The 27,605-nt window shown below is 33.6% G+C and overlaps 1 protein-coding gene across 4 annotated transcripts in view; it reads left to right on the top strand.

Moving 5' to 3' along the window:
• The window catches only part of LOC138711806 (alpha-tocopherol transfer protein-like), a 126,394-nt gene extending 113,767 nt beyond the window's left edge, over positions 1–12,627 (top strand). For 3 of the 4 annotated variants that reach the window (XM_069843053.1, XM_069843051.1, XM_069843052.1), the window contains exons 5-7: positions 3,126–3,236; positions 6,628–6,733; positions 12,217–12,627. In XM_069843053.1, the coding sequence (XP_069699154.1) occupies positions 3,126–3,236; positions 6,628–6,733; positions 12,217–12,368 (369 nt within the window). In that variant the 3' untranslated portion in view covers positions 12,369–12,627. The remainder of the gene's footprint in view (positions 1–3,125; positions 3,237–6,627; positions 6,734–12,216) is intronic. The other variant, XM_069843054.1, reaches the window with a different exon arrangement.
• Positions 12,628–27,605: the final 14,978 nt, after the last annotated feature.

The following is a 27,605-nucleotide window of genomic DNA, read 5'->3' as shown; positions in this document are numbered from 1 at the left end:
AATTTAAGAAGTTTGTATTTCTGAGTCTATGGCGCCAATAAAACAGCTGAACGTTATTTGAGAAAAAAATAACTCATGCAGTAGAGGGATAAAAATATCTTATGATGAGTTGCCAGACCTAACGCGTTGCAAATAATTAATGGAATGTGTTTCACTGTATTTATTTTTATCTATTTTTTTTTCTGTTTCTTATCTTTATTGTGTAATCATGTAAATCGTGTTTATTTATCACTTAACGTCAATATGTATCCCACTGTGTTGTTTTTTTTATTTTTAATCTATTTTTTGTGTACATTTTATTCAATTGTCGGTTTCTGGTTTAATTATGTAAATCCTACTTAATTGTAATCTAATACTAATATGTATACTAATGTGTTTATTTTTATTTTTACTGTGTACATTTTTTATTGAATGATCGGCTTCTATTTTTATGTGATTCGTATTTGATTCCAACAACATTAATATGTATTCCACTATATTTACTTTCATTTTATGAGGTAAATTTTTATGTAACTACCTCTTTTGATCTCATTATGTAATTACTTAATTCCGATCCAGTTTTATGTTCAACTATGTAAGCAAATTTTAATCCAGGTTGAGTGTAAGAGAAGGCCTTAAGGCCTAAACTCTGCCAGCTTAAATAAAGCCATTATTATTATTATTATTATTATTATTATTATTATTATTATTATCATCATCATCACCATTACTTCGCCTGCAATTACTTAAATTTTAATTCACAGATATGAATGAAGGCCTTCACAGCATAGGGCTACTCTGTACTCTGAGTACCGACGTTTCATCATACGTCACAATTAATTTGGTAAACTCATTCCTTCAACGCAATAAAAATTATTGGATCACTGCATGTTCTAAGCCTCATTTTTATGTTGTCACGTGTAAGGTGTTTCGGGATTCATTCCAATCAAATGTTATAATAATTCATAAATTTATGACTAATTGGTATGCTTATTGTGAAGTTCTGCCTCCAAATCCGTTACATCTGGTTTTCTGTTGAGAACATGGAAAAATAATTGTAGTATATTTAGCTTGATGAGAAATTTCACAGGCTGTATTTGATTTATGAATGTAATATTTTAAGTTATTGGTATGTGTACACGTCTTGTTACCATTTAATTAATCTATTATATTCAATATTTTAATTCTCGTAGTATTTATTATGAACTTCTGTAAGCAAGTAGTCACTATACTAGTGACTGCACATGTCCATTTCAGAAATCATCTTCAACTAATCACTTCATACAGAGAAAATTCAATCTCCATATACTCATACATCATGCCTGTAAAATTCGTGCTCTCAAGGCACGAACGAATACGAAGGCAGTGGTTACTAGTCTCCTGACTTTTTCATGTCTCTTGCATTGACTCAATGTAAGGTAGGGCCGGGCGCGTGAACGTAAACAGAGCAGGACAACCGGTAACAGTGGCGGCTGGTACTGTGCATATACTTTGCTCCTCTGTTCTGGTATGTAGACTACATATTACTGTAATAATTTAACATACTCATCCTTCTCAGTAGGCCTCTTGGTCCGTAAAATGTATACAGGGTGATTCACGAGGTTTCACCGGTACTTATGGAGTTTATTTCTGAATACATTATGAGCAAAAAATGCCACATAACATGTCCTATACTCAATATTTTCAGAATTAGGCCTAGACTAATTTGAAGTTGTTAAAAATATCTTTTTTATTTTAAAATTAAAAGGATGTTACAAATAGAGAATGAACTATTCAGAAGTATACTTTGTTTAATTGGCTAGCATTCTAAGCAAAAAGCTGTTCTTACTTCCCTATTTGTTTTATACAGAATTGTTTCTTTCCAATTTTTAAATAAAAATTACATTATTCTTACACGATTATCACAACAATTGTTAGATCACACGACTTCTAGCAACTTGATTTCTCACAGTTACATTTTGCATCCAAACGTACAGTCCTAAAGAGAGTACAAGAGTGACGTGATACTCATTTATTCATTAATTCATTCATTCATTCATTCATTTGTTGACTTGTTTATTTATTTATTTATTTATTTATTTACTTATTTATTTATTTATTTATTTATTTATTTATTTATTTATTTATTTATTTATTTATTTATTTAAATATTTAAATCCACCATCAACAGAAATAGGCTTCCAATTACAGGTGGCTTACATAGATACATACACAAAATACATAAGAAGAAAAAAAAAACAAAACAAACAACACAAACGAAAGAAAGAAAATACATAACGGTAATACTGTAGATGCAGTTAATATACTGCCAAATGTCAATATAATGATGCAAAATTATTTAAAAACTAGTGTAAAAACATGATAATACGCTTCTTTATAATTTAAATATCCAAGGAACAATTACTGTTGTGGTAAAAACGGTTAAGAAAAATATAATTTTGTAGTTAAAAATTTAAAAAAATACTATACAGCATGGAATTAATAATACACATTTGGCTTTAGAACACTAGTCAATTCAAGAAATTATACTTCTGAATAGTTCATAGTCTAATTGTAATACTCTTTCACTCTTATAACTAAATAAAAAATGATAATTTTTTAAAAGAAATTCAAACTAATGTAACTCTGAAAATATTGAGAATAGGACCCTTCATTATATCACACTTTGCTCAAAATGTCTTCGGTAATATGCTCTATAAGTGGCAGTAACAATCGTGAATCTCTCTGTATAATTTTACGGAACAATATGTCAACTGAGAAAAACGAGGATGATGATGAAGTTATTACAGCAATAAGTATACACCAAAATAGGAGTGCAAAGTACATGCACAGTACCAACCAACACTGACACCGGTACAACAGCTCTGATTATGTTCACGCGCCCTACCCTACCTTACGTTGAGTGAATGAAAGAGACATGAAGCAGTCAGGAGACTAGTAACCACTCTCTTCGTATTCGTTCGCGCCTTGAGAGCACGAGTTTTACAGACATGATGTAGGCGTATATGCAGGTTGAATTTTCTGTGTATGAACTGATTAGATGAAGATGTTTCCTGAAATGGACATGTGCAGTTATTAGTATAATGACTACATGCGTACACAACAAATACAAAGATCTTGATTTTAATAACTCCTTTTTTTTTCAGAAAGCGTTTAACACTCGATTAAAAGCATTTCACATCATTAATGCGCCTTCTTGTGCTGAAGTTCTCATAGCGATAATAAAATCTGTTTTCAGCTCCAAACTCTCTTCAAGGGTATGTATTTTTCACCAAACGTGTTATAAATATGATTCCTTAAAAAAGAATATCGCCTAAGATCCAGTAAATGTCAAATTTACATTACATTACAAGGCAATTAAATTAAGCATGTAGTAAATAATTTTAATTCTCTACTTTTCCTAATAGAAGTGGGAGGAGCTTGGAATGTATACCAAGGTACGCAAATCTTAGTAATATTGAGAAACACTGATTGCTCTTTGTAAATTCCCTCTATTAAGTAGGCCTACATAGTTTCTCTTTTATCAGCAGTAATCTCACTAGAGGTTTTGATTTTATCGATAAATCTGGGGTATCCTGTCTCTTCTATCCGCGATCTGAGGACGCGCCATACCGTGTGATAGGGACCGACAATATATAAACATTGTAATTTTCTTTTGATTAAGGGAATAGGTACAGCTTACAGCAGTAAACTTTTTGGAAATATTCAACATTTTTTCCCTCAATTACTGTATAATGTACAATAATAAAAATTGGTATGTGTATATCACTGTCCTCCAGCTATATGGAAAAAGAATTTTTAAGATTTAAATTAATTGTAGCCTATGTGTTTTTATTTAATATGGTGGCAGTTCATTGTGCAGTGATGAAGCGTTTCCCTCATAACTCAAACTTTTTAACCTTTTCTTGTTCTCTGTCTTTTATTTTATTGCAGAAACTCATGTTTACAATATTATGCTCTTTCAACTACATTCCTTAGTAAATCATATTTTTTTTTATTTTGTGTTAAAAGAAAATACTGATATTTGACCATTTTTAAATGAATTTATTTTTTATCAGACAATCTATCAAAGGTAGAGAAGTGATTTTGTATCACATCCTAGATATTATAAGCATAAATACAGACAGAAAATTTAATCGCAGAATGTTGGATAGCTTTTTAGTTATGAGGGAAACGCTTCATCACCGCACAGTGAAATGCCACAATATTTTAATCGTAAAATAATTTTTTCATATAGCAGAAGGATAGTGTTTTACATATACTAATTTTCATTATTATACAAGGTACAATAATGGAGGAAAAATGTTCAATACGTCCAAAATTTTACTACTGTAAGCTGTACCTAACCCCTTAAACAGAAGCGTGTGTTCAGAGAGAGAGAGAGAGAAAGGGGACTTAGCGAGGAAAACAGCTGACCTATAATTTTTATGGAGATCCAGGATAAATTTACTTGCCTGGCAGTTATTTTACCTCACTGCTGAAAATTATGAAAATAAATGCTAGCGCCTTATTAAAAATCCTTGGTATTCGATTTAATAAAACTAATACGAATTATTTTTATTTTAGTGATTGTTGAAACGGGCACCTGTAATCACCGGTCTTTTTAGTGTTCCCTTTACGTCATTGTTATCAGTCCTTTTCTCTCAGAATCCTCACCACCTCTGATTCTGCTATTTAATAATAATAATAATAATAATAATAATAATAATAAATATCTAGCGATAAAATTAAAGTAGGCTATATAAATAATTTAAGTACAGATCACTAATTTGCTCGCAGACATTACATTTACTCCTATGTGTTTGTGAACTGCAACCACTTGATAAAACAGTCTATAGATCTTTCGAACATTATTGGGATGAAACATTGCTCTGATACTGGAATCTTCATCCTGAAAGGCGACTACATAAAGGGAGATTCTCAGCAATATTTACACTTGGAATAAATGCATGACCGTACAAAATGTCGCCAATGGTTTCCGAACCACTGGCATCCATCCATCCATCCACCCACCCACCCACCCACCCACCCACCCACCCACCCACCCACCCACCTACCTACCTACCTACCTACCTACCTACCTACCTACCTACCTACCTACCTATCTATCAATGTATAATTTTATGTCCCGTTATTTTAATGTGATCCACCTTCTGATAATCATCAGAACTAAAACTTCAGTGGACGTTCAGTGACCAAACTTGGAGCAAAGGCTGTTTCTGGTATAACATCTGGCGCAAAAAGATAGATGCCAGTGGCTCGGAAACCATTGGCGACATTTTATACGGTCATGCATTTATTCCAGGTGTAAATATTACTGAGAATCTCCCTTTATGTAGTCGCCTTTCAGGATGAAGATCCCAGTATCTGAGCAATGTTTCATCCCAATAGTGTTCGAAAGATCTATAGACTGTTTTATCAAGTGGTTGCAGTTCACAAACACATAGGAGTAAATGTAATGTCTGCGAGCAAAGTAGTGATCTGCACTTAAATTATTTATATAGGCTACTTTAATTTTATCGCTAGATATTTATTATTATTATTATTATGATGATGATGATTATTATTATTATTATTATTATTATTATTAAAACATTTGCAATCTGAATTGGAAGTTCATACTCAACGATATAATTAACTTATTTAATCGTCTTGTAAATTTTAATAGTTGTCGGGAAATAAGGCCCGGGTCTTATTTACCTGTTGTTGCTTGGGCCTTATTGCACGATCACAGACCTAGTATGATTTTGAGGGTATATCTGTGTCATGGAGATTTGGAAAAATTATTTTGAACCTGTATCTGAAACGATGAAATATCTCTCAAGCATAACATGCAATAAAATTTTCAATATTCTGAGCATTGAAATATATTATTACATTTAACTTTACTTCCAATATCATAGTTTTGTCTCCTCAACAATGTTTCGACGCGTTTTCTTCAGCTTGTTACTCCATTACTACCAACATAAGCTGCGCGCAAATTATTAGGCATATATTATTTTAGTTCCCCAACATGACTACAGAGTGATCACTCTTCCTCTTAGCCTTGATCCGCGAATTTCAAAGTTGGGCCTTATTTCTCGATGGGCTTTATTACCCACTGAGACCTTATATTGACACTCATCTTGTTTAATACCTACATCTCTATACTTTCAAAATAACTTCTTCCTTAATAATATTCTCTCTTTAGTGACACAACAACTTATCTTCATTATATCCTTTACATCACGGTGAATGAACCTCCATTGTCACGTCAGCGTCTAGCCTTGTGCGAGCTCTGCTTACACCTTTACTTTAGGTTGTTGCTGGCTCAATGCCTGTAGCAAATATTATTAATTCTGTACGTCTTAATGTATAATATGTTAGGTCTTCCTTGAAACGTTTTCTTCAACCGTTATAATTAATTAATTTTCACTGCTCTCTTGAAGAATAATTAACTCCTATGTTCTAGGAGTTCAGTATATGAAGTTAAAATCCATCTTCCAGAACTAGTTATATTTAAGTATAATTGATAATTTGCTTCGTATAGCATATGAAGAATTAATTATCGTTTGTCTTGGCTGTAGCTTCTTAATCATCTTATAATTAAAATAACCTGATTGCGAATAGTAGCGCCTACTGAAAACATATAACTCTTACAATTTCCAGATTTATGTTCATGGAAAAGATCTCACAAACTTCACTAAACAAGTACCGCAAATGTGCCTTCCCGATTACCTGGGTGGGACAGGAGGTTCATTTCAAGAGAACTGGAGTAAGTATTCTACAATCATAAGATCGACAGAGTACTATGTAAGCATTTCAGAAACTAGGAGTTGTAACATGAATGTAGATATTCTCAGAAGTTCGGATGACATGGCAATAGTATGAATCTCCCACATTTATGTAATGAATTAAATACTTAATGAGTGGAAGAGTGGAAAAGTGGAAAAAACGAAAGAATGAATGAATGAAAGATTGGAATAAAATTAAAATAAAATTACAGAAGAAACCGGAGGAATCCAATTGAGATCGCAAATAAAACAGCCCAAGACGACTCTTTTAAGAAATTCAGAATTCTTCAATGTTTTCTATGCTAAGATACAGCGATCTTCCATCGACAAGAAATAGCCAAAGTCCATACCTTTATACACGTTTGTGATATCTTCATCCTTGGTTTCCATGTAACAATGTCTAAAGTTTATAGCTTCGGTCTCTATTTCGTTATCGGCTGTGCCAACTTGGGACCGTTTGTTGCTGGAAAGTCACTGGGATAATAAGTCTGAAAAATGGAGAACACTCATCAGCTGAACGAAGTTTCGGGTGAATCTGAATGTGAAGTTCTTCTAAAGTGTTAAGTCTGCAGAAAGGATATAAAATAAGCGTTAGATGATGAAAAAGCGTGATGAGGAGCGAGGAGCAACACTATAACATACAACGTCCATCAAGAGGCATGGAGTAAAGGGCAGCATGCATCTTAGAATATTTTCGTTTTTTTCTTTTTTTTTTTTTTTAAGAATAATTTCGATTATATTTTTTCCCGTCCAAATTATTTTATCTGTGGTGAATGTGAATAGTCGGATAGCAAATTCTTGGTTGGAAAGAACACAACTCTTGACATCTTGCAAAGCAGATAATTTTTCATCAAGGGAAGGCAAACGTAAAACAGTTTTAATCTCGAAAAGAAAGCAAAAACTAGTAAAATTATATTAAACTATTTTGCTTGAAGTATATCAAAGAATAACCCTCTGAAATTAATGGCATTACTTACGGTTCATCCTGTATGTCTAGATTAGCGACTAGGATCACTAGAGTATTTTCTTGATGTTAAATGTTTAGTTCTAGATAATTTGCTGTTATTGTCTGAAATATATTTTGTGCAGACATTTTCATTTGTTTGTGTCAATTTTTGTTCACTTCACATATTTTAATAATAATAATAATAATAATAATAATAATAATAATAATAATAATAATAAAAGCCGTAAATTTCCAGTGGGGCAAGGCTTCCTGCTTGGGCAGGGGTGGCTCAAGTCTTGACCATCAGAAGAGCCGACCTGATGGTCTATTTACATTCCTAGTTCTCTGTCCACAATTTCACTAGCACTGGTTCTTGCTCCCGCTCAAAGTTGGTTGGCTGCATCCTTCCACCGGGTTCTTTGGCGTCCTATTCTGGTCCACAGTCCTCCTAGCTGCAACTTTAACTCGTCCCCCATCTGGTTCTCGGTCGTCCACGGTTTCTCCAGCCAATTCTTGGATCCCACAGTGTCGCCGTGTGTGCCCATCTGGTAGGCTGCATTCGTACCACGTGTCCTCCCCAGCGCCATTTCTTCCTATTAGCGAGTGTGACCACGTCCTCTACGCCGCTTCGTCGCCGTACTTCTTCGTTTCCGGTTCTGTCCTTCAGGCTTATTCTGAGTAATTTCCTTTCCATTCTTCTTTGGCATATTCCTAATTTCAATGCCTGTTTCTTGGTGAGTGACCAGGATTGCGCCCCATATAGAAGTACAGGTGCAATGCAGCTGTTGAATATCTGCCTCTTGTTCTACAATTTCTGGCTCTTGTCCATTAGGATGAAGGACATACTCCAAAACTTTCTCCATGCCGATGCTATTCGTCTATCAATTTCTTTATCCATGCTATTCTGAAATGATGTGGTCTGGCCAATGTAAATGTATTGCGTGACAAATTCGATGTTCGCATTGTTGACGATCGTCTGCCCTTCTGCGGCATTTCTCAGTACTTTGGTTTTGCTGGTGTTGACTTTTAGGCCTACTCCCATGCTTTCTTCGCACAAATCGTTCTGCATCTCTTCCAATCGTTTCCTGGATCTGGCAAACAGAACCACATCATCAGCGAAGCGTAGATTGGTCAGTTTTCTTCCGTTGATAGATATGCCTTGCTTGCGACCCCAAGGTAACTTGCGAAAGTCCTCCTCCAATACAAATTAAAGATCTTCGGTGACAAGGGATCTCCTTGTCTTACCCCTCGCTGTATGTTAAATGGTGTTCCTTCTGTATACAGTATTTTCATAAACCAAAGTCTAATTCACAATAGTAAAGGAGAGACAAAATATAACTACCTGATGCTATATTATGCAGTTTGACTATGCAAAAGTACAAACTAAAACTTGTTAATTAAATGCAACCCAAAAATTAATAATTCGAATAAAACCTTCTCCTGTAAAATTTCGTTTTCTGCACTTGGGCTAGTGTTTTATATCGCATCTCACTTTTAAAATTATATTTGCCACTAATAATCGTACACGGTTTTACTATTTCAGCTTATCTTACGATGCTTTATTCAACTGCTATGATTTTATAGCGTCTGTGTGTAATGAAGGTGATAATACCAGCGAAATGAGTCTAGTATCTAGCGCCAAAAATTATCCCGGCATTAGCTCCTAATTTGTTAAGGAAAATACGTCAACCAAGTTACTTGTCCCAACCAGGATTGAACCCGAGCCCGCTCGTTATACGGCCTAACATGCTAACCGTTACCCAATACACGGTTCTAAAAGTATATACTGTAATCATAATCCCATTGACAAGAAGCCGTAACTTAATAAAATTAGTTGAAAAAATTTATCAAATTCCTACAATGTCTACTGCTATCCTCGTTGCACAATTACTCCATTTACTCTTTATCATTCTATTTAGCACAAAAATTTCCAGACTTTAATATTCTGTTATTAAACAAGTCACTAATAGTAATAATAATTATTATTATTATCATTATTATTATTATTATCATTATTATTATTATTATTATTATTATTATTATTATTATTATTATTAAAACAATGTGTCGCCAATTTATCTGTGTGGAACTGGACGCAGTTGTATTTATTTTCTGAAATAACTTTCCATTTGCAAACACAAATCTGAAAGTAAGCAACCTCTTTATGGCAATCATGTGAAGCAACCTTAACAAAGAATCAGTTTTGCAGTGACATGGCATGCGGCTGTGGCAGCTACTAGTAACATTCCAGTCCCAAAACTAGAAATCTAACATTCAAAGCGTTTCTTGGAAAACACTGCTACCAATCAATCCTTTCTGAGCCAACGGTGCGTAAAAATTACTTGGATTAAACCTACAATGACGGAATGAACAGAATTCGACAAGATATTGGAGACTCACATTATCTGGATTTCAAGTGACGAAACGACAGACGATCTTTGTCGATACATTCTGAATTTAGTTGTCGGAAAATTGAATCCAGATGTGTCATCCCGAGAGTACCTGATATGAAGAAAACATCTTCTTTAGACAAACCGGGAAACAATCGGTCAATTTGTCAACATGGACTGAAAGTACCAACGTTCACGAAAACAAAGTGCTGTTCGTCTACACAGATGCTGCGGCATTCATGGTTGCTGCAATGGCGTTGCTTCGTGTGTTCTATCCTTTTATGTTACATATGACGTGTCTTACCCAGAGTATGAACAACGTAGTAGAACAAGTAAAGGTAGAATATCCTAGGGTCAATAAATTGACCTCTGCAAGTATACAGGCATTCTGAGAAGCGCACCCGGATATTTCTCAGCCATCTAAACCCGTCCTCACCTGATGGGGTACATGGTTAAAAGCAGCAGAGTATTACAGTGAGCATTTCTTAAAAATCCAATAAGTCATAAAAAATCTATGCGAGGATGTTGCTTGTATCACTTCGCAAAACAGTTACTAGAAGATCCCTCCTCCTTCCGTGAATCGTTTTACATTAGCAGGCGTGTTTGACAACAGTATGTAGGCCTACCTGTAAGTACAGTTAAGGCCCATTCACCATGAAAATTAAACATGACCGTAACATAAGCACAGAAGTCTGCGCCCAGGCTACTAAATGGGATCATTCACAATGATTCACATAAGCATTGACATTAACATAACCATAAGACGTTAACATGAAAGTCTGCAAACTCCAAACTTTCATGCTTATGCTGCTCACGTGATTTGCAAACAGAACACAATCGTGGAGCGCTGAAGTATACGACAGAATATAAGGAAATGGTGTCGTTGTTATGTTTCCATGGTTACTAAGTATGTTTGCTGTTATGTTTATGTTCCCATCGTGAATGATAGTATGACTTCTTGATTTTACCAGTCTACTATATACAGTCACGAAGCTTGAGTTTTGAGGGTGCTAGAAACAATAGACTGTGACGGTACTATTTTGCATTGCCTGTAATGAGGCGATATTAGCGATCCTAGTGGTGAGCAACTACCTAATGTTTGCATATTTACTACGTATTGAGCTTCGCGACTGTATATACTAGACTGTGATTTTACTCTAACGTTAAGTTAACACTTACGTTATGTTTAATTTTCATTGTGAATGAGCCTTTATTGTGAGTACTTGTATACAGCAATATAAAGGTACATCATTACTTGAATGTATTTTTTGTTGATATGAAATATATATCACATATATGTCATATATCATATCATTAGCAGGAGTGCAAATAGAAGTTAAGAAATCGCCAGGAGATGTGGAAGAGAGGGTCCGTACAAGGATGGAAATTGTTTACAAAGAACAAGGATGTGAATGAATAGTGTACAGCAGCAGATATTCTCATGGAGCATTCCGTTGTAATTGATTCCAACATTTCACTTGAACGTGTGTCGAAATTGAAGAAAGCCTCCGTCACTTCTGTTGATGTAGAACGTCCTTTTCCTGCTTATAAACTCTTTTCACAGACAATCGCTAATCCTCTTCTCTAGAACACTTAGAGAAAGTTTTAGTAATTTATTGCGAAGCCGACTATGGTTTGAACAAATCAAAGAATTTCTCTGGAGATTTAAATGCATTTAGGTGTATACATATTGCTTTAAGTGACAATACTGGTACCTCTGACAATGTATAATCTTTTATGTAAACATAATTTGGACAATCATGTACAATTTCATACAACTCTATTCTATAGGTCTAATGGTGCTCTTTTGGCCTTTGTCAATAAATTTGATAATTTGTTAATATTGTAGTATTTTTAAAATATATTCAACGTTTTCTTATCCTATACTCTTAGAGACTGTTTGATGTTTTATAAGGCCTAAATTAGATACTGAAAGACATTGTGCCTAAAACACATTCTTTATTACCTACAAATCCGTGGTTTATTCATAAAATGATTCTCCATTCATATATCTTTATTACATTAAAAAAACATAGCTGTTAAAAAGTGTCGTACATTGGCCTCATTTTGTATCTGAATTATTTCTACATTTTGTTTTTGCGGGTCTAATTTGCTAGGACTCTTTCAGATCTGTGGCTTAAGAAACTAGACAGTTACCACGACTGGTTCCTGCAACACGAGAACTTCAAGTCTGACGAGAGCAAAAGGCAAGGAGGTGACTTCAACTTTGGTGATCTCTTCGGCTTTGAGGGCTCCTTCAGGAAGCTGAATGTTGACTAAATTGAAGTTAAATTTTATAATATTTACGGATAAGTGAGTTAATTCTTTCAACAAAAGATAACAGAATACATGATATTTTATTACATAAGATATATAATGTAAATATTAATGCCTCTTTCTTTCTACTCTGTATTCGTCTCAATTGTCTGGTCGTGTATCATAATTATGTGGATTTGCGCTGATGTTCTGCATCACAAAATATGCTTTATTTACTTTAAGGTTGTTCCAAAACTTAATAAAGTAAAATGGAGAAAGATGAGTTTTGATGGAAATGCCTAAAAAAATAGAGAACGAGATCTTATCGGGATTGAAACCTAGACTGCACAAAGCCACATTACTTTACATTGCTAGTTTATCTGTACATTTTGTGTCATTAATATTAATGTTTATACATGTGTCAACAAACTGAACCGCACAAAATCTGGAACTTATGGATTTGTTATATTATGGACTGCGAGATGAGAAACGAGTTTTTTAATATGTCATAGCGAGTTTTGGGAAGGTCATTGATTTAATTCCCAATATGCTCAGTCATTTCAAGAGAGCAGTGTATTATGATAATAAGTAGACTTCGTGGAACTGCCACGAGAATCGCAAGTTTTACTGCGCACGCGGCATAGACTGTATGAGAAGGGGGAGTGCAACGGATGGAGTATGCCTCTGATGTAAACACTGAGCAGTATACTGCGGTTACAATAAAACCTGTATCCTGTATTCAAGAAATATAATGAATGATCATTGAAGTAGGAAATGTCTAACATCTAAATACACAATTATTTTATAGTGAGATATATTAACTCTTAAAATTTAATGTAAGATACTCACATCATCCTTGAATATGTGCATTGCAGTGAAGAGTTACGTACATTTTGAGCGACTGCAAAGTAACCTCCTCCGATGGTCACTTAAACAGTTTTAATTTTGGAAAAATGTACGTTCAACATCACACAATGTAATACGTACATATTTGAAGAACGGAAGATCACTACATTTAGTACACCAACTTCAGAGGTCTTATCGTGACCTGATGGTACATCATTTATAATACGAAGTTGTGAATAGGCAGAATTTTTAGCAATAACGTTTCTCAACTTATATTTCACTTTTTCTGAAATTAGTGAATTGTTATTTTGGATAACGGTTTGTGATATTTTATCCATTATATTAAGGTTTTCTCAGAGTTGTAGTTTAGACGATTCTAACAGGGTGATGCTTTTCGACACGATTTTAAAAGTAGAGTCAATGAACACAATATCTTCCAATATTCAGAAGACAATGATTTTACAGCTGCAACAGCGGAATTGTCTATGCTATCTAATGCATCAATTACCTCCATTATTTTGCCGTAATGTTCTGCATAATAATTAACAGCATCCAACCACGTTCCCCAACGGGTCAAGACTGGCTGAGGCGGTAAGGGTATTCCAGGGACTATTATTTGAAACAGCAACGCTCTCATTGTAGTATGTTTGATTGATTCTTGTCTACACTGCATAAATGTTAAGCTTTGACTATTCCAACAACAGTAATGCAAAAACAAGTGCTTACATAGGTATACATTAGCTGTAGTTGCTCTATGTATTTGGACCGGTCACAACTCTTAACATGAACTGCTTATACTACGAGACCGGACGGTCGCTCACCTCCTCTATACTACCGTACATCGGCAACCTGATAGCGTGCTGCGTGTGGCAATTCAACGAAGTCTAATAATAAGTGATTGAAAGAAATTTAGTTTTGTCTTTTAAATGCGCAGAAATTTGATCCGAATAAATATAACATTTGAAATTTCTCTTTCAGAACGAAAAGTTACATTTGTTTAGATGAAATTTCTGCACACCTAAGGGAGAAATCTAAACTTCCTTCAATGATTTATTACAATTATTATACTCTGCACTCTTAAATTGACTAAACATATTAGAAATTAAGTTAATGGCTTTCGCAAAACACGCTATGAAATATTTCGTATATACCGACACAATTTTAATCTAAACAATGAAGCAAAAACGAAAAAAATTGTATTAAACTCTTGTGCTTTAAATATCCTAAAGAAGTTAATGACTACTTACTGTTCACCCTATAAATATAATCCACAATAACACAATTTCCTTTCAACAATATGTAATATTATTTCTCTTCACCAATCAAAACGCCCTCTAGAAACCTTTTCATGTCATATTGCGCAGTGCTGTAATACGAGTTGTAAATGGTTTGATGCTCCGTATCTCAAATTCAAGACTTTGCGGTTACGTTCTTGTTCCAGGGAACACCTCAAATACATAGACACATAAATATTTTAACTCTTCTCCTACCAGAAATATTTTGTTACTACCAATGTCACTGGGGTCATTTGTGGCCCCAAATAAATTAAACAAGTTATTTTTTTTTTTCAAGAACCGAATTTCTTATGTTGGTATAGATATTAATGTACTGACACATTTACACACAGCTTCATATTGAAAAAAAAATTGAGTATTCTTATAGTTGTTTTATTGACTACTGGTATATTCTGATTTAGCTGTGCACTGATATTCAAATTATTGTAGAAAATAACCGTAGGTTATCTTCTTGTCATCCAATCTGTGGTGTAAGTTCTGACTAATTTGTCCATAGTGTCATTACATCTGATTTCGTAGTACTGTGTAGTCGAGTATCATATGTGACTTGCTGCTTCACTGTTTTCTGCCCCTTCTTTGAAGTGCATAGCACTGAGTAATGTTACTGTCTTACTCTTTTTTGGGCAACAATAAATTATAATAATTTATTCTTCTAGGAATCCAAGTAGACACGAGGGAGAAGTTGTACCATTTGTGAAGATAAATAATTCTACTGGTAGTTCTGGGCGATTTTTTCGTATTGTTACAGAAAAGATCAACAATTTTCTTTCTATTTCTCTTGTTAATTCCAAACTTGTAAACAAATTATCAGTTGTTATCTTCCTTCAAATTATTTTTAAACCTCCTACCGTGCCCGTAACTACTTTTTTATCTCATTTACTTCACTAGGTCCGTTCTCTGTATACACTCGAATATTCGTGACTTAGTAAGTAGTGCTATCACATGCAGACCACAACTTTATACCATATTTGCGCAGTTGTGTGAGCATGTACTGCCGGCAGGGACATCTGCCTCAGAAAGGCACCAGATGTTCACAATTATAGTAAGGTTCTCATACAATACATATGGACCATATAACTTGTTTAGCCAAGTCTCAAACAGTTTGTGAGAAGTACAATTTTGTGTTTTATAAAATACGTAGCCTATTGGAAAATATTTAACAGTTTATGGCAATTAAATCAACAACAAGGGGTCTATATATGAAATCACCTCATACCCAAAATGGTACTACGTGTAATGAAAATTAATAAAGTAGAAAGCGAAACTTGCTAGATAGATCACACTCAAAGTAAGAATGTCAAATTATTTCAAAATTTTAAATAAGATACAGTAACAAAAATTATACGCGACTTTGAATGCATTCTTGAAGTTTTATACGATGTCATGGTAGTAGCAGTTTTAATAGCCTCCCCATAACGACGCGAAATATTCGCAGCGGTGGCGAATTATCGCTTCGCAAAGTTGCCATTGTCTCAGTGTACATTGCGGTATACGAGTGTGCCCACACCGACGAGAAAGTATCGCCGGACGTCTGCGTATCTGGAGCGTTGAAATTTAGATTCGCCGCCTGGGCGGTTTTCTTCGCTGCCGCCACGAATTTTATGATGGCGTTCTGTGAGAAATTGTAAGTAAACAACCAAGTTTTATACGATTTTTTCTAGAGGATTACAAGTAAGTAAGGAAAAAGGACAATATTAAATGCAATCCAATTGGAATTAAATTAAATTGGTAAGTTATTCACATCTTTAACATATTTTAAGAGAAAAATTCTAGGCTACATACAGCCTGTCTATAAGGAATAATGTCATATTCGCATAACTGCTGCATTTAATAATAATAATAATAATAATAATAATAATAATAATAATAATAATAATAATAATAATAATAGTAATAATAATAATAATGATAATAGTAATAATAATAATCAGGGAACGGATTTATATGGACTAAAAATATATGAAATATGTAAATATATATGTAGTTATTTTTACCAAAATATGGAATTAAATATGGATTTTTACCAAAATATGGAATTAAATATGGACTTAAAATTATAAAAAAATGACTATGTACGTTAAATATTGGTACATTTTAATCAAACTAAACAAAAAATATAATGGACGTACCTTATCTTCCAATGTAGTTTCAACAAAAAACAATTTTTATTGTCTGTTACCATAACAATAGGTTACAAACATTTCTTTCAAGTGCTGAAAAGTGAATCTTCTTCTATTGTCTCTGAGGATAGATTTATACTGACTAAAAGAGCGTTCGACGTCACAAGAAGTAACTGGTACATAATTCAATTTCACAATGTCTGCTGGGGATAAGTCCAAGTTAATCTTCACTGTTGATTCACCACTCATCACAGCAACAACCTTTTGTAGTTCTTCATATCCAGGGTTTTTTGAAAGTACAGTGTCCACCTTAGCTCTTACTGCATCTGCAACTTTACCTCTACCACGATTCAGTTGTTCCACAGTACTATTTATAATTTCAAAACTTTCAGATAGTGAAAGGTGCCTATTTTGGAGACTTTTGAGCGTTTTTATGATGCATGAAAATGTATGCTGAATGTGAGCTAAGTCATTCTTCACACTTATGTCACAGGTAACTGTTTTCGCAGTATCAATTGAGACTGCATCTTCAGAGTCCAATGCAAGGAGAACATTGTTAATAGAGTCTATATGTTCGGCATAATATTCAACTGCTTCTAGCCATGTACCCCATCTAGTTAAAATTGGCTTTGGTGGCAATGGAATTTCAGGGTACATTTCTTTCAACACGTTAACTCTACTGGGAGCTTTGAGAAATACTTTTTTCACTGATGAAATCAACAAATCTACTTTAGGGAAATTGTCTCTGACCACTTCTGCCACACGATGAAATGCATGCGCCACACAAGTAAAATGAGTCAATTTAGGATATACAACAGATAATGCTTGTCCAGCTTTGACCATATAAGGGGCAGCATCGCTAATAAAGAATAACACATTATCGTACATAATACCCTTTGGCCACAGGATACCCATAGCTTCGTTGAACAGTTTAACTATAGTTTTGTTATTGCACTTTTCTAGAACATCACAATGTAAAAGAATTCGTTCAGAATATTGTTCACTTAACAAACCGATAACTACATTACCAACAAGTCTACCTTCTTTGTCGGGAGTCTCATCAATGGAAACCCAAATTGAACTATCTTTAATTTCATCTCTTATCTTCTGTATTGTCTCATCGTAGATGGATGGAGCATACGTCTTCCTAAGTGTTGACTCATCCGGGATTGTATGTTGAGTATATTTTTCAAGGAATTCCCTGAAGACCTTATTCTTTAGTTTGTAGAGAGGAATATCAGCAGAGATGAGAGAACGGCACAGGTCGATGTTAAACTCAGATCTTACATTCGATGTTGTTGGTTGTGTTAAAAACAATTGTCTCTGCTTGGAATTTAGTTGTTTGTTGGCCTGATGTTTACTAGTTGTAATGTGTTGTTGCACCAGGAACTTTTGTGTAGATGATACTGCACACTGACACAAATTACAAAATAATATTTTATTGTCAGTTGATAAACCATCTTCTTTAAATTCTGAAATGTAACTTGTTAGTTTTGATTTTAAATTGACTGAATGACGTACTTTTGGCATATTTACCGTCTTTATAGTATGATTTACAAAACTGAACCTATGTGTACTCTGACTGGCATTTAACTGTTGAGCTGCACAACTGAAGTCTGTTAAAAATTTTAAATTAAATTAATACAGTTTTGTAACTTACTTTCCCATTGTTGATAGGACTGCTAATTTTCAAATAACTCTGATGTTAAAGGGATTACTGAACATGTGTTTAAATCTCTATTGTTGAAATGTATTTTTAAAAGTTAATGGAATTTTGTTTTGTTTTATTGTTAAACCTAATATAATATGGACTGTTTTATATGAAATATGGAAAATATATGGAAATTAACGAAAATATGTACTAAACTCTAAAATATGGAAAAATATGGAAAATAAAAGTAGGATTTTTCAACCCTACACATTGTGAAACATAAAGATAATGCAAAATATAAATTATATTAGCTTTATAAGTAAATATGTATTTACATATAAATCCTTTCCCTGATAATAATAATAATGGTTTATTTTAACTGGCATAGTTAAGGCCATTCGGCCTTCCCCTCCACTCAAGCAGTATGATGCAAAATTACTACATTGCTATAAACAAAACATAATTAATACAATACAATACAATCCAAAACAATGCATAATTAATATAATACAATGACAATAATAATTATTATTATTATTATTATTATTATTATTATTATTATTATTATTATTATTCTGATGTACAAAGCCTGGGGCTAATAACAGTTAGCACAAGATTTACGTGAACAATGAATTAGAAAAACAGTGCATAAAAATAATTATTACAATTAGAGACAAACAGAAATAAACAAAAATAAGTAAATGAATAAATAACAGCAAAATACATGATAGAGAGTAACTTAAAAACAACACTAACGAATCAATTGAAATGAATGTGAAATAGATGTGCACATTTAATATACGAATAACCAAATAACAAAACCATGCATTAAACGGATCCGAATTAATGTCATGTAAATTGGGAGCTTTCATGCATCTGATAACTGGAGAGAGAGATATAGACTTATAGAGTATAAAATATTTTTTTGAAATCATAAACCATTAGAAGGCACCCAAAAGAAGATAATGCTTATGGAGAATTCACAATCAATATCACCGTTTAAAGCCTTACAAAAGAATATGTAGTCCAGTTCAAGATGTGTAGCATAAAGGCTAGAAAAGTTAAACTATTTTCAAGTACGCTCATAATTGAAAACAGATGAATTAGGTAAAAATCTATAAGCAGATAGGGACATAAATTTTCTTTGAATGTTTTCCAATTTAACCGAATCAGTAGAAGTAATAGAATTCCAGACAACAAATGCATATTCGAGTTCATATCTGCTTAATGAATAGCATAGAGTTACAAGAGTAGATAGAGTAGGAAAAGGAAACGTTATAGACCTTATAAGTCCAAACATTGTAATGGAATGATTATAAATATACAGGACATGATTATGAAATAAAAAAAAAACATAAATATTAAGGATATTCAATCAAATAAAAATGTTATAATTCTTATAGCCACCATTGAATATATTATTCTGGTATTTATTCTTGCTCCATACAGTCTTTCCTTATTGTACTAATATTATTAAGAGTATAATTAAATTTAAGGGAAGGAGTTTTTCTTGAGAAGGAAACGACAAAGTTTTATATTCATTAATTCTTAATCCTTTATCAGCCGACCATAGCTCAATAGCATTTATATCATTTTGCAAATTTATACAGTCAGACATACTATTAATTTTGCGAACGATTTTCAGGTCATTGGCAAATAAAAGGCAGTTAGAAGTTATTCTTTTACAGATATCATCTATAAATAATAAACATACTCGGCCATTCTAGAGAGAGTACAGAATAAAATCCTAAAACTGCTATATATGAAAAAACATTCATGTTACAACATATTCCAATCTTATGAATCCATGTTGGTTGAATTTAATGTACCATCTCTCAGTAGTCGCAGGATAAGAGCACAACAAATGTATTTGTTCAAAACCATAACTGACTTAATAGACAACCCTGATCTCCTACAGCTAATTAGTTTCAATATTGGTAAATCAAATTTGAGAAAGCGATCTCTCTTTTATTTACAGACAACAAAAACACTATCTCATAAAATGTCTCCTCTTTTATTAATGCTTCGAACTTACAATCATCTATCAAATAAACAGGATTTAGATTTTTCGTTATCGTACAATATGTACAAGAAAATGTTATGTAAAGCATTACTTGAAACACATGTTCTGTGTTGGTGAGTTTTTTTAATAAATTAATTGAGCCTATTGGGCCTGCTGTGTAGTGCTGTATATTGAATTTATTAACATGGTGTTGTATTTTCTCTGTAATTTGCCAATTATAGCTACGCCTACATTTTGCATTTTTGGCTGTGATGTCTGTACTTGGCTCTTTTTGATTTGTTTTTATTTGTTGTTTTTCATTTATATCTGTATCTGTCTTTTTTATGTAGGTGGTATCTATTTTTTTTAATTTGTAATTACACTTGTATCTGTTTTACCTCTTTTTTCGTGTTGTATGCAATCTGTACTGTCTATTGCAATTGGGGCTTTGCCCTGTTATGGACATAAATAGATATATAAATAAATAATAGAGGCCACAAAGTAGAACCTTGTATAACTTCGCATAAACTAATATATGGATCGAAGTAAGAATTTCCAAGTCTAACATAAGATTTCAAGATCGTCTATCTCTTAAATAGTTTCAAAACCAGCCCAGGTAGTTAGTTGTAAGACCAAAACAATTTAATTTACTCAATAAAATATTATGAGGAACAACATTAAACGTTTTCCTACAGTCAAAATAAATAGGATCAATTTGACACTGAGTTTCAACTATAGGCACAGCTAGATTTAAATAAGATACTAAATGAGTAGACGCAGATTTCCCTTTTGTACAACCATGTTGGGCCGAACTGAATTTATTTTTCATGTAAAAAGAAACATGTTTATAATTGTTTCAAAACTTTTTGAGAAGTTATTAAGTATGGAAATAGAACTATAATTACTTACAATACTTTATTACCACTCTTAAATATGGAAATAATAGACGCTTCTTCCCAAAGAGAAGGATATATCCCTGATTCCAAATTCAAATTGAAAATGAAGGTTAAACATGTGTAAGAATTTCAGAGCATCATTTAATAATAATAATAGGTATATCATCCGAACCCATAGATTTATTCGCCTTGACATTTCTTATGGGCTTCCTGACATTGTCACTAGAGATTATAGGGAGGGGTAAAAAGTCATTAATATTAGAATAACTGAGAAAATTAGAGTTATGATTATTCTGAACTGATTTAAATAGGCTAGCAAATGCATTTTCAATGACTCTTTGTTCAGCGTTGTGAACCCCATTAATAATAAATTCAATAGAAATGTTTATCGATTTCCGAAAAGATTCTACATATTTCCAAAATTTATTTGGCTCCTTTTTTAAATTAACGTCAATGGATTGTCATCATTTAAACTTATCAGATTTAATCACAGGGATAGTAATAGAAAATTTGAAAGTGGTGAGGAGATTTATGTTTTTTTTTTATTTCTATGTGCTTTCTTCTTTCTCTTAATAAGTTGGCGTAGACACTTCGAAAACCATTTAGGATAGTGTGACTTTTTCACAAAAGTGACAGGGACATTTTAAATACAACATCATGTTCAATTCTAGACAGAGAATTAGGAGCAACATTGACATCGGTAGTAAGATATGTACAATTCCAATAAAAATTGGGGAGAGTGGAGCAGAGACTGTGATAATCACACTGAAAATAATTTAAATGAATTGATTTTGTGTTTGTGATGGTGATCATGAATTAATTCCCAGATATATACGGATACATGTGTCATTCAATAATTAGTGGCAAAATTTTAATTAAGAACAACCAAAACATGTTTGGAACAGTCACATTTTTTGCAGTGCTCGAAAGTAATCTCATGCCACATAAAGAACCCATACCTCAAGGAGACGACGCATGCCATCCACAGCGTCTTGTTCTAGGTAATCTTCGAACATACTGCTCTACTGCTGCTATAATTGCTTCTCTGGTTCTAAAGCGAACTCCTCTAAGAGGTAATTTAATTTTCGCAAAAAGGACAAAATCATATTGGTTCATATCTGGGGAGTATAAAGGCTGCTTCAGAATTTCCCAGTTCCATCTCCGAAGTAAATTAACCACAGGGAAAGCTATGTGAGAGCGAGGACCATCATGTAGCACGATAGGATGACAATTCAGGAGATTTGGACGATTACGGCGCACAGCTGGTCGTAAATGCTGTTCCAGAAAGTAACTGTAATATGCACCATTAATCTGATTTCATGCAGGAACTGAATGAATGACAAGGACACCGTCAAAATCATAAGCAAAAATGAACATGGCTTCAAGTGGATCCTGTTCTTGCCGATACTTTTTGGCCGTGGGGAAACATCGTGCCGCCATTCATTTAATTGTCTCTTCAATTTTGGTTGGTAGTATCGAACCCAGGTTTCATCCAAAATTATAAGTCTAAGGAAACGCTCGCCTTCACGTCCATAGTGTTCTGAGTGTTATCTCGCTGTTTTTATTCCCTGCCACATGATTTCTTCTTTAAGATTGTATGGAACCTACCGAGCACTGATTTTCCTCTTCTTTCATTTTCTTCTTAAGTATGTGAAGAATCGTATCAGGAGCAATTCCATCCTCCTTTGCTAGTTCAATACAAGTCAAACAACGGTGTCCTTTCAGCAGTGCTCTTATAGAGTTGACATGCACATCATTACTAGCCGATTGCGGTCAGTCAGCTCCATATTTTTTAAGAACATTTTCCCTGCCGTTGGGAAAAGCATGTGCTCACCTAAAGTCTGTGTGATGTATCTTGTCTCACTGTGAAAAGAGAGAGAAAGGAGATATGTCTTACTTCGTCTGTATTGTTATGGCGATGGGGGAGTGGAGTGATGCCGTCCATCCATCTAGTGGCGGAAGGGACTAGTTGATACATTCTGTAGCGCAAAATAAAATTACAAAATATCTCTTCGTACTGTATAGTTACGTCACTGAGCTTGTCTTTCAAGAAATTGAGTTCCGGTAGCCTGTACAATACCAAGGTTTTGAAAGGAATCCTGAACATTTACATCCCTCCTATAATCTCCACCCTCATTTGAAGGGACTTGGTTTTATTGCTACTGAGACAAGATAAACCTTACCAGATATAGCCACTGTACGATATGGTGAAGTCTCTCTACCACAAGCTTCCAGTAATGCTGAATGACATTGTCGAATTTTCTTGCTTCTTGCAATCTGAATTTTAATAAAGCATGTTTGTTCGCATTTACTAAACATTTTAGAGCACTAGAGAGAACTCACTACAAATATCTTATAAATGAGACTATTGTCTTCAAATTCACAGATCACACACATCAGATGCTCTTCTTTCTCATTGTTATCAGCTTGCATCATTTACCGCTGATGCTGATAGCACAATATACAAACATTGTTACCACTAATTATTGAACAACGCATGTAGGTGGGTGGTGAACATCTTCAAAATCTAGTGAATGATTAGTAACATTAACTGGAGAGTTATAGGCCGAGAAGAGTTTTACTATTTCTAGTAAGATTCATTTTGTTTAGTCCTAGAAGACAAGAAGAGGAATATAAATCCTGAGACTTAATTTTAGAGTAAAAAAATATAATTAAGAGTGCAACAGATGACCAATCCATCCCAGGAGCACTGAAATCCCCAAGGATAACAATTCTAAAGTTGTGGGTGTCAAGATTGTTTTCAATAATATTTGGATAAAACTTTAAATATTTGTGATCTGTATCTGGTGGGAAATAATGATTTCCTATTAGCAGATTACAACCATCAGACATTTTAAATTCAATCCAAACGCATTCATTAATAAATTCTAATTCATATATCTAACGAGTAAAAGGTATCGGGTTGCTAATACTCGTTAAGACATCCCCACCTTTTATTCTGTTGGTATGTTCAAACATCCTATCAGCACGAAGCATAGTATAATAAATTAGGAAACATATATGTATTATCAAGAGTTTCGGATAACCATATTGCAGTGAGACATAATGATATCATTATTACTCACTATATTTTGGAATATTTCATCATCTTTTTATGTTAAGTCCACAAAAATTTTCGTAAAAAATCTGAAGTGATTAATGGAAATGTATACATTAATAGTGATAACAGGTAATACCTAGAGGCATTTCCGTGTAAATCAACTGAATCTGAATTTGTAGAATGCGAAAAATGCTGTTCAGGTTAGAGTCCCAAAAGAATGGTGCAATTAGGCAACCTGCAAGCCAAACTTCAGGATTATTTATCACATCAAATTTCCTCTCATCCACAGCAACATGGAAGGAAGACTAGGTTTGAAATTTGGTTGTGAGTTTTGTTACCGGGAGAGATCTAAGTAGGCCTACTAATTAATTTTTAGGTCCACTATAGGCTATTATTAGAGCTAACTTTGGAACAAAATCCCGAAACAAACATATATTTAGTTTTTATTCGCTCAGGGGCTATTTCAATGTTACTCGTCGAAGAGGTTCCAACTTTAGTAGCCTTCGGCGTCAATGGGAAGATTAGTAGCATTGACCTCATTCATTTCCTGATTCGTGTTATGTCTAACTGTAGTAGGATCGGAGACAATGATTTACCTGTAGCTGAGACAACAGAATGCAAGGTATTTGCACTGTCAACAACTATGTTTTCCTATACATTCTTGCTGTAAGATTTCGTAGTAATGGAGTCATTAGCTTGCGCAGACTGTTGACCATTTGAAGAATTATATTAATAGAATTTAGGGGAGAACCAGTTCTTTGATAACAATTCTGACATTTGACCTATTAGGGCAAAATTTTCATTTTCAGGTTCATTAAAGTATTTCTGTAAATTCTTAACATAAATCAAAATGTCACTAACCATGTCCATTAAGTCGGAATGTTTCTATTTGAACAGCAAGAGCATCGTTCGAAAGAAGGAGCTAAATTCTGAAATACCAGTTGAATCGTCCCAAAGCGGAAGGGCACAAGTCCAATATTTTTGAAAATTGACATTTTATTATGTTTTTCAAGCGTCGGGCTATCATTCTACATTAAAAGGTCACATGTCACTGTAATATTGAATGAATGACAAGGGTATTAATATCCCGGTCCCAGGAAGAAGGTTCCAAGTCCAGGACTTGTGACCATACAATAGATTTTGTAGCAGTTGGCAATCTTGCGAGCTGTAGTTTTCATGTTCAATTTATGGATATTTTTGTTCATTGTTGTGGTATAGACTATTGAAACAATATAATAAAAATTCAGTTCTGTGGTTTGAAGTGAATTCTTATTCACAATAATAATACCGGTACTTAAGAAGTGTCTTACAGTACAATTATGCATTCATTAACATTACAGCTTTCACATTCATAGTCTCCATGTGAATAAAACACTGAAATGCTGCAGTTTCATAGGTAATTAATAGTTTCATGTAATATTGCACATTTTCCTATAAACAGTCATTACCAAAAGTAAAATAATTATACATTTTGTTGTGAGATAAATCCGTTAACTATGACAGAAAATAAAACCCGAATACATGTTCCACTGGCGAATGGGAGTGGAAGCCGGACAGCTTCCTTTATCTCAAAGCGTTCTCACTAATTTCGAACCCTTTTATTGCACTAATGATAGGTAACTATGTTGATACAGAGTGTTAGAGAAAGGTTTTGTAAACTGCAAGGTGATGGGAGACAGAGCTGTTTGGAATACAAAATATTAACAACTTTTTTTTTTTTTAAGTATGGCATTATCTTAGTCTTACACCCTTTTGAAGTGAAATTTGAAACACAATGATTTTCTGATACGATTTGTATTATATGGAACTTTTCTTATACTTAATTAAGATGCCAATAGGTTGAGAACATTAATATATCATTAAACACTTCATCATTGTTAATTGGAAAATACCTGTTTGTACCAACAGTATTGTATCAACATTCATCATACTGCAGTCCCTTACTAGTAGAGTCCTATTAAAGGGGGAAAAACATCGGAACTATAAACTAATTACAACAAAAGGTTTTTATTGACTTGTTCTGCATTAAGAAGTATCAAATATCAAAGTGTGTAAAATAGACATTCTCATCTTAATGCAATAAATTTATATAGAAAAATGGTTTAGTCCTACATAAGTACTAAAATAACATTTCAATAACATAATCTCCAACGGCTTTTAATTACAATGAAATTAAAATAATAATTTTCAGTTAATCTGTCATTCCAATATAAAGACTGTTTGTAATGTTAAATATTCCTTCATCCTTACCAACATTTTCTTAATAATTTTTGCAATGTTTCCGGCTACAGTTTCTGCGTAATAATGTATATGGCAGTATATATCAGCGGCACGTACACTTCATATTATAACACTGTTCATCAACTATAATTTTGCGGGCATAATTATATCATATTAGATAGCGACGTAGCTCAGACGGTTGCGCGTTTCCCTGCTGACCCGATGTTGCACTCGGGCGTGGGTTCTTATCAGAAATGGTAAAGGAAAATTATAACCTCGGATAGTTATCCTTTCCTACTTTTTCATTAGGAACAGCAATTAATATACTGAATTAGAAGATGACATCACCCTTAAGAGAATTGTGACTGTTATTGTTTTTCCCCTGTACTCTTCGTATGCATCTTTAATTACCATGCATTTGATATAATGTGTAGCGCATCCGCAATTATATATCTGTTTGCACAATGTTGTGTTTGTATATTTTTAATATGTTCAACGGGACCGTGTTACGTTCATTTTAAAGAAAAAAACATTTTTGTGAGAATTAGTTCCACCTTTTAATCTAATTCGACTCGACTATACCTTTCTATACAAGTTCTGTTCAAAGTGTTCTCCACCGATAGCTATGCACACGTGGCAGAGATGTCGAACAGCTATTGTGACACGTAATCAGTACATGACGTATGGACAGGTAAAGAAAGACTGCTGTACACGATAAATGACACCATATTTTGGGATAAATTGAACTGTAATTAATCAGAAACTTTTCCAGACAATGGGTTTCCTTACCTAAATTCTTTATTACAAATAAAGTTATCTTTCATAAAATAGCATTTCACAAACGTCTTTTGGGTAACTTGGGTATTAGGCCTACTAATACCACCACGTAATTATGTATATAACTGTCATTATTTCTTCTGAAATGAGATTTAGAGAAAAGCAATACTAGGAAAATTATAATAATATGGGCCTAACTAAATACCTTATAACGCTGTATAGTGATTTTGCTATTTCTTGTTCTATTGGTTAATGGTTACAATTTTATTTAACTTAGGTCATGTGTTACAGTAACTCATACAGTACTCTTCAAATCCTAACATTTCCTGTCTGAAGAAGACCTCACTGCATGAATGAGTTTATATACTGTATATTATTTTCTCGTCTACAAAT

The sequence above is a fragment of the Periplaneta americana genome, chromosome 13 (assembly GCF_040183065.1).
Source record: "Periplaneta americana isolate PAMFEO1 chromosome 13, P.americana_PAMFEO1_priV1, whole genome shotgun sequence".
Taxonomy (NCBI): Eukaryota; Metazoa; Arthropoda; class Insecta; order Blattodea; family Blattidae; genus Periplaneta; species Periplaneta americana.
Note: the sequence above shows the minus strand (reverse complement) of the source record. Positions and strands in the feature narration are given on the sequence as shown.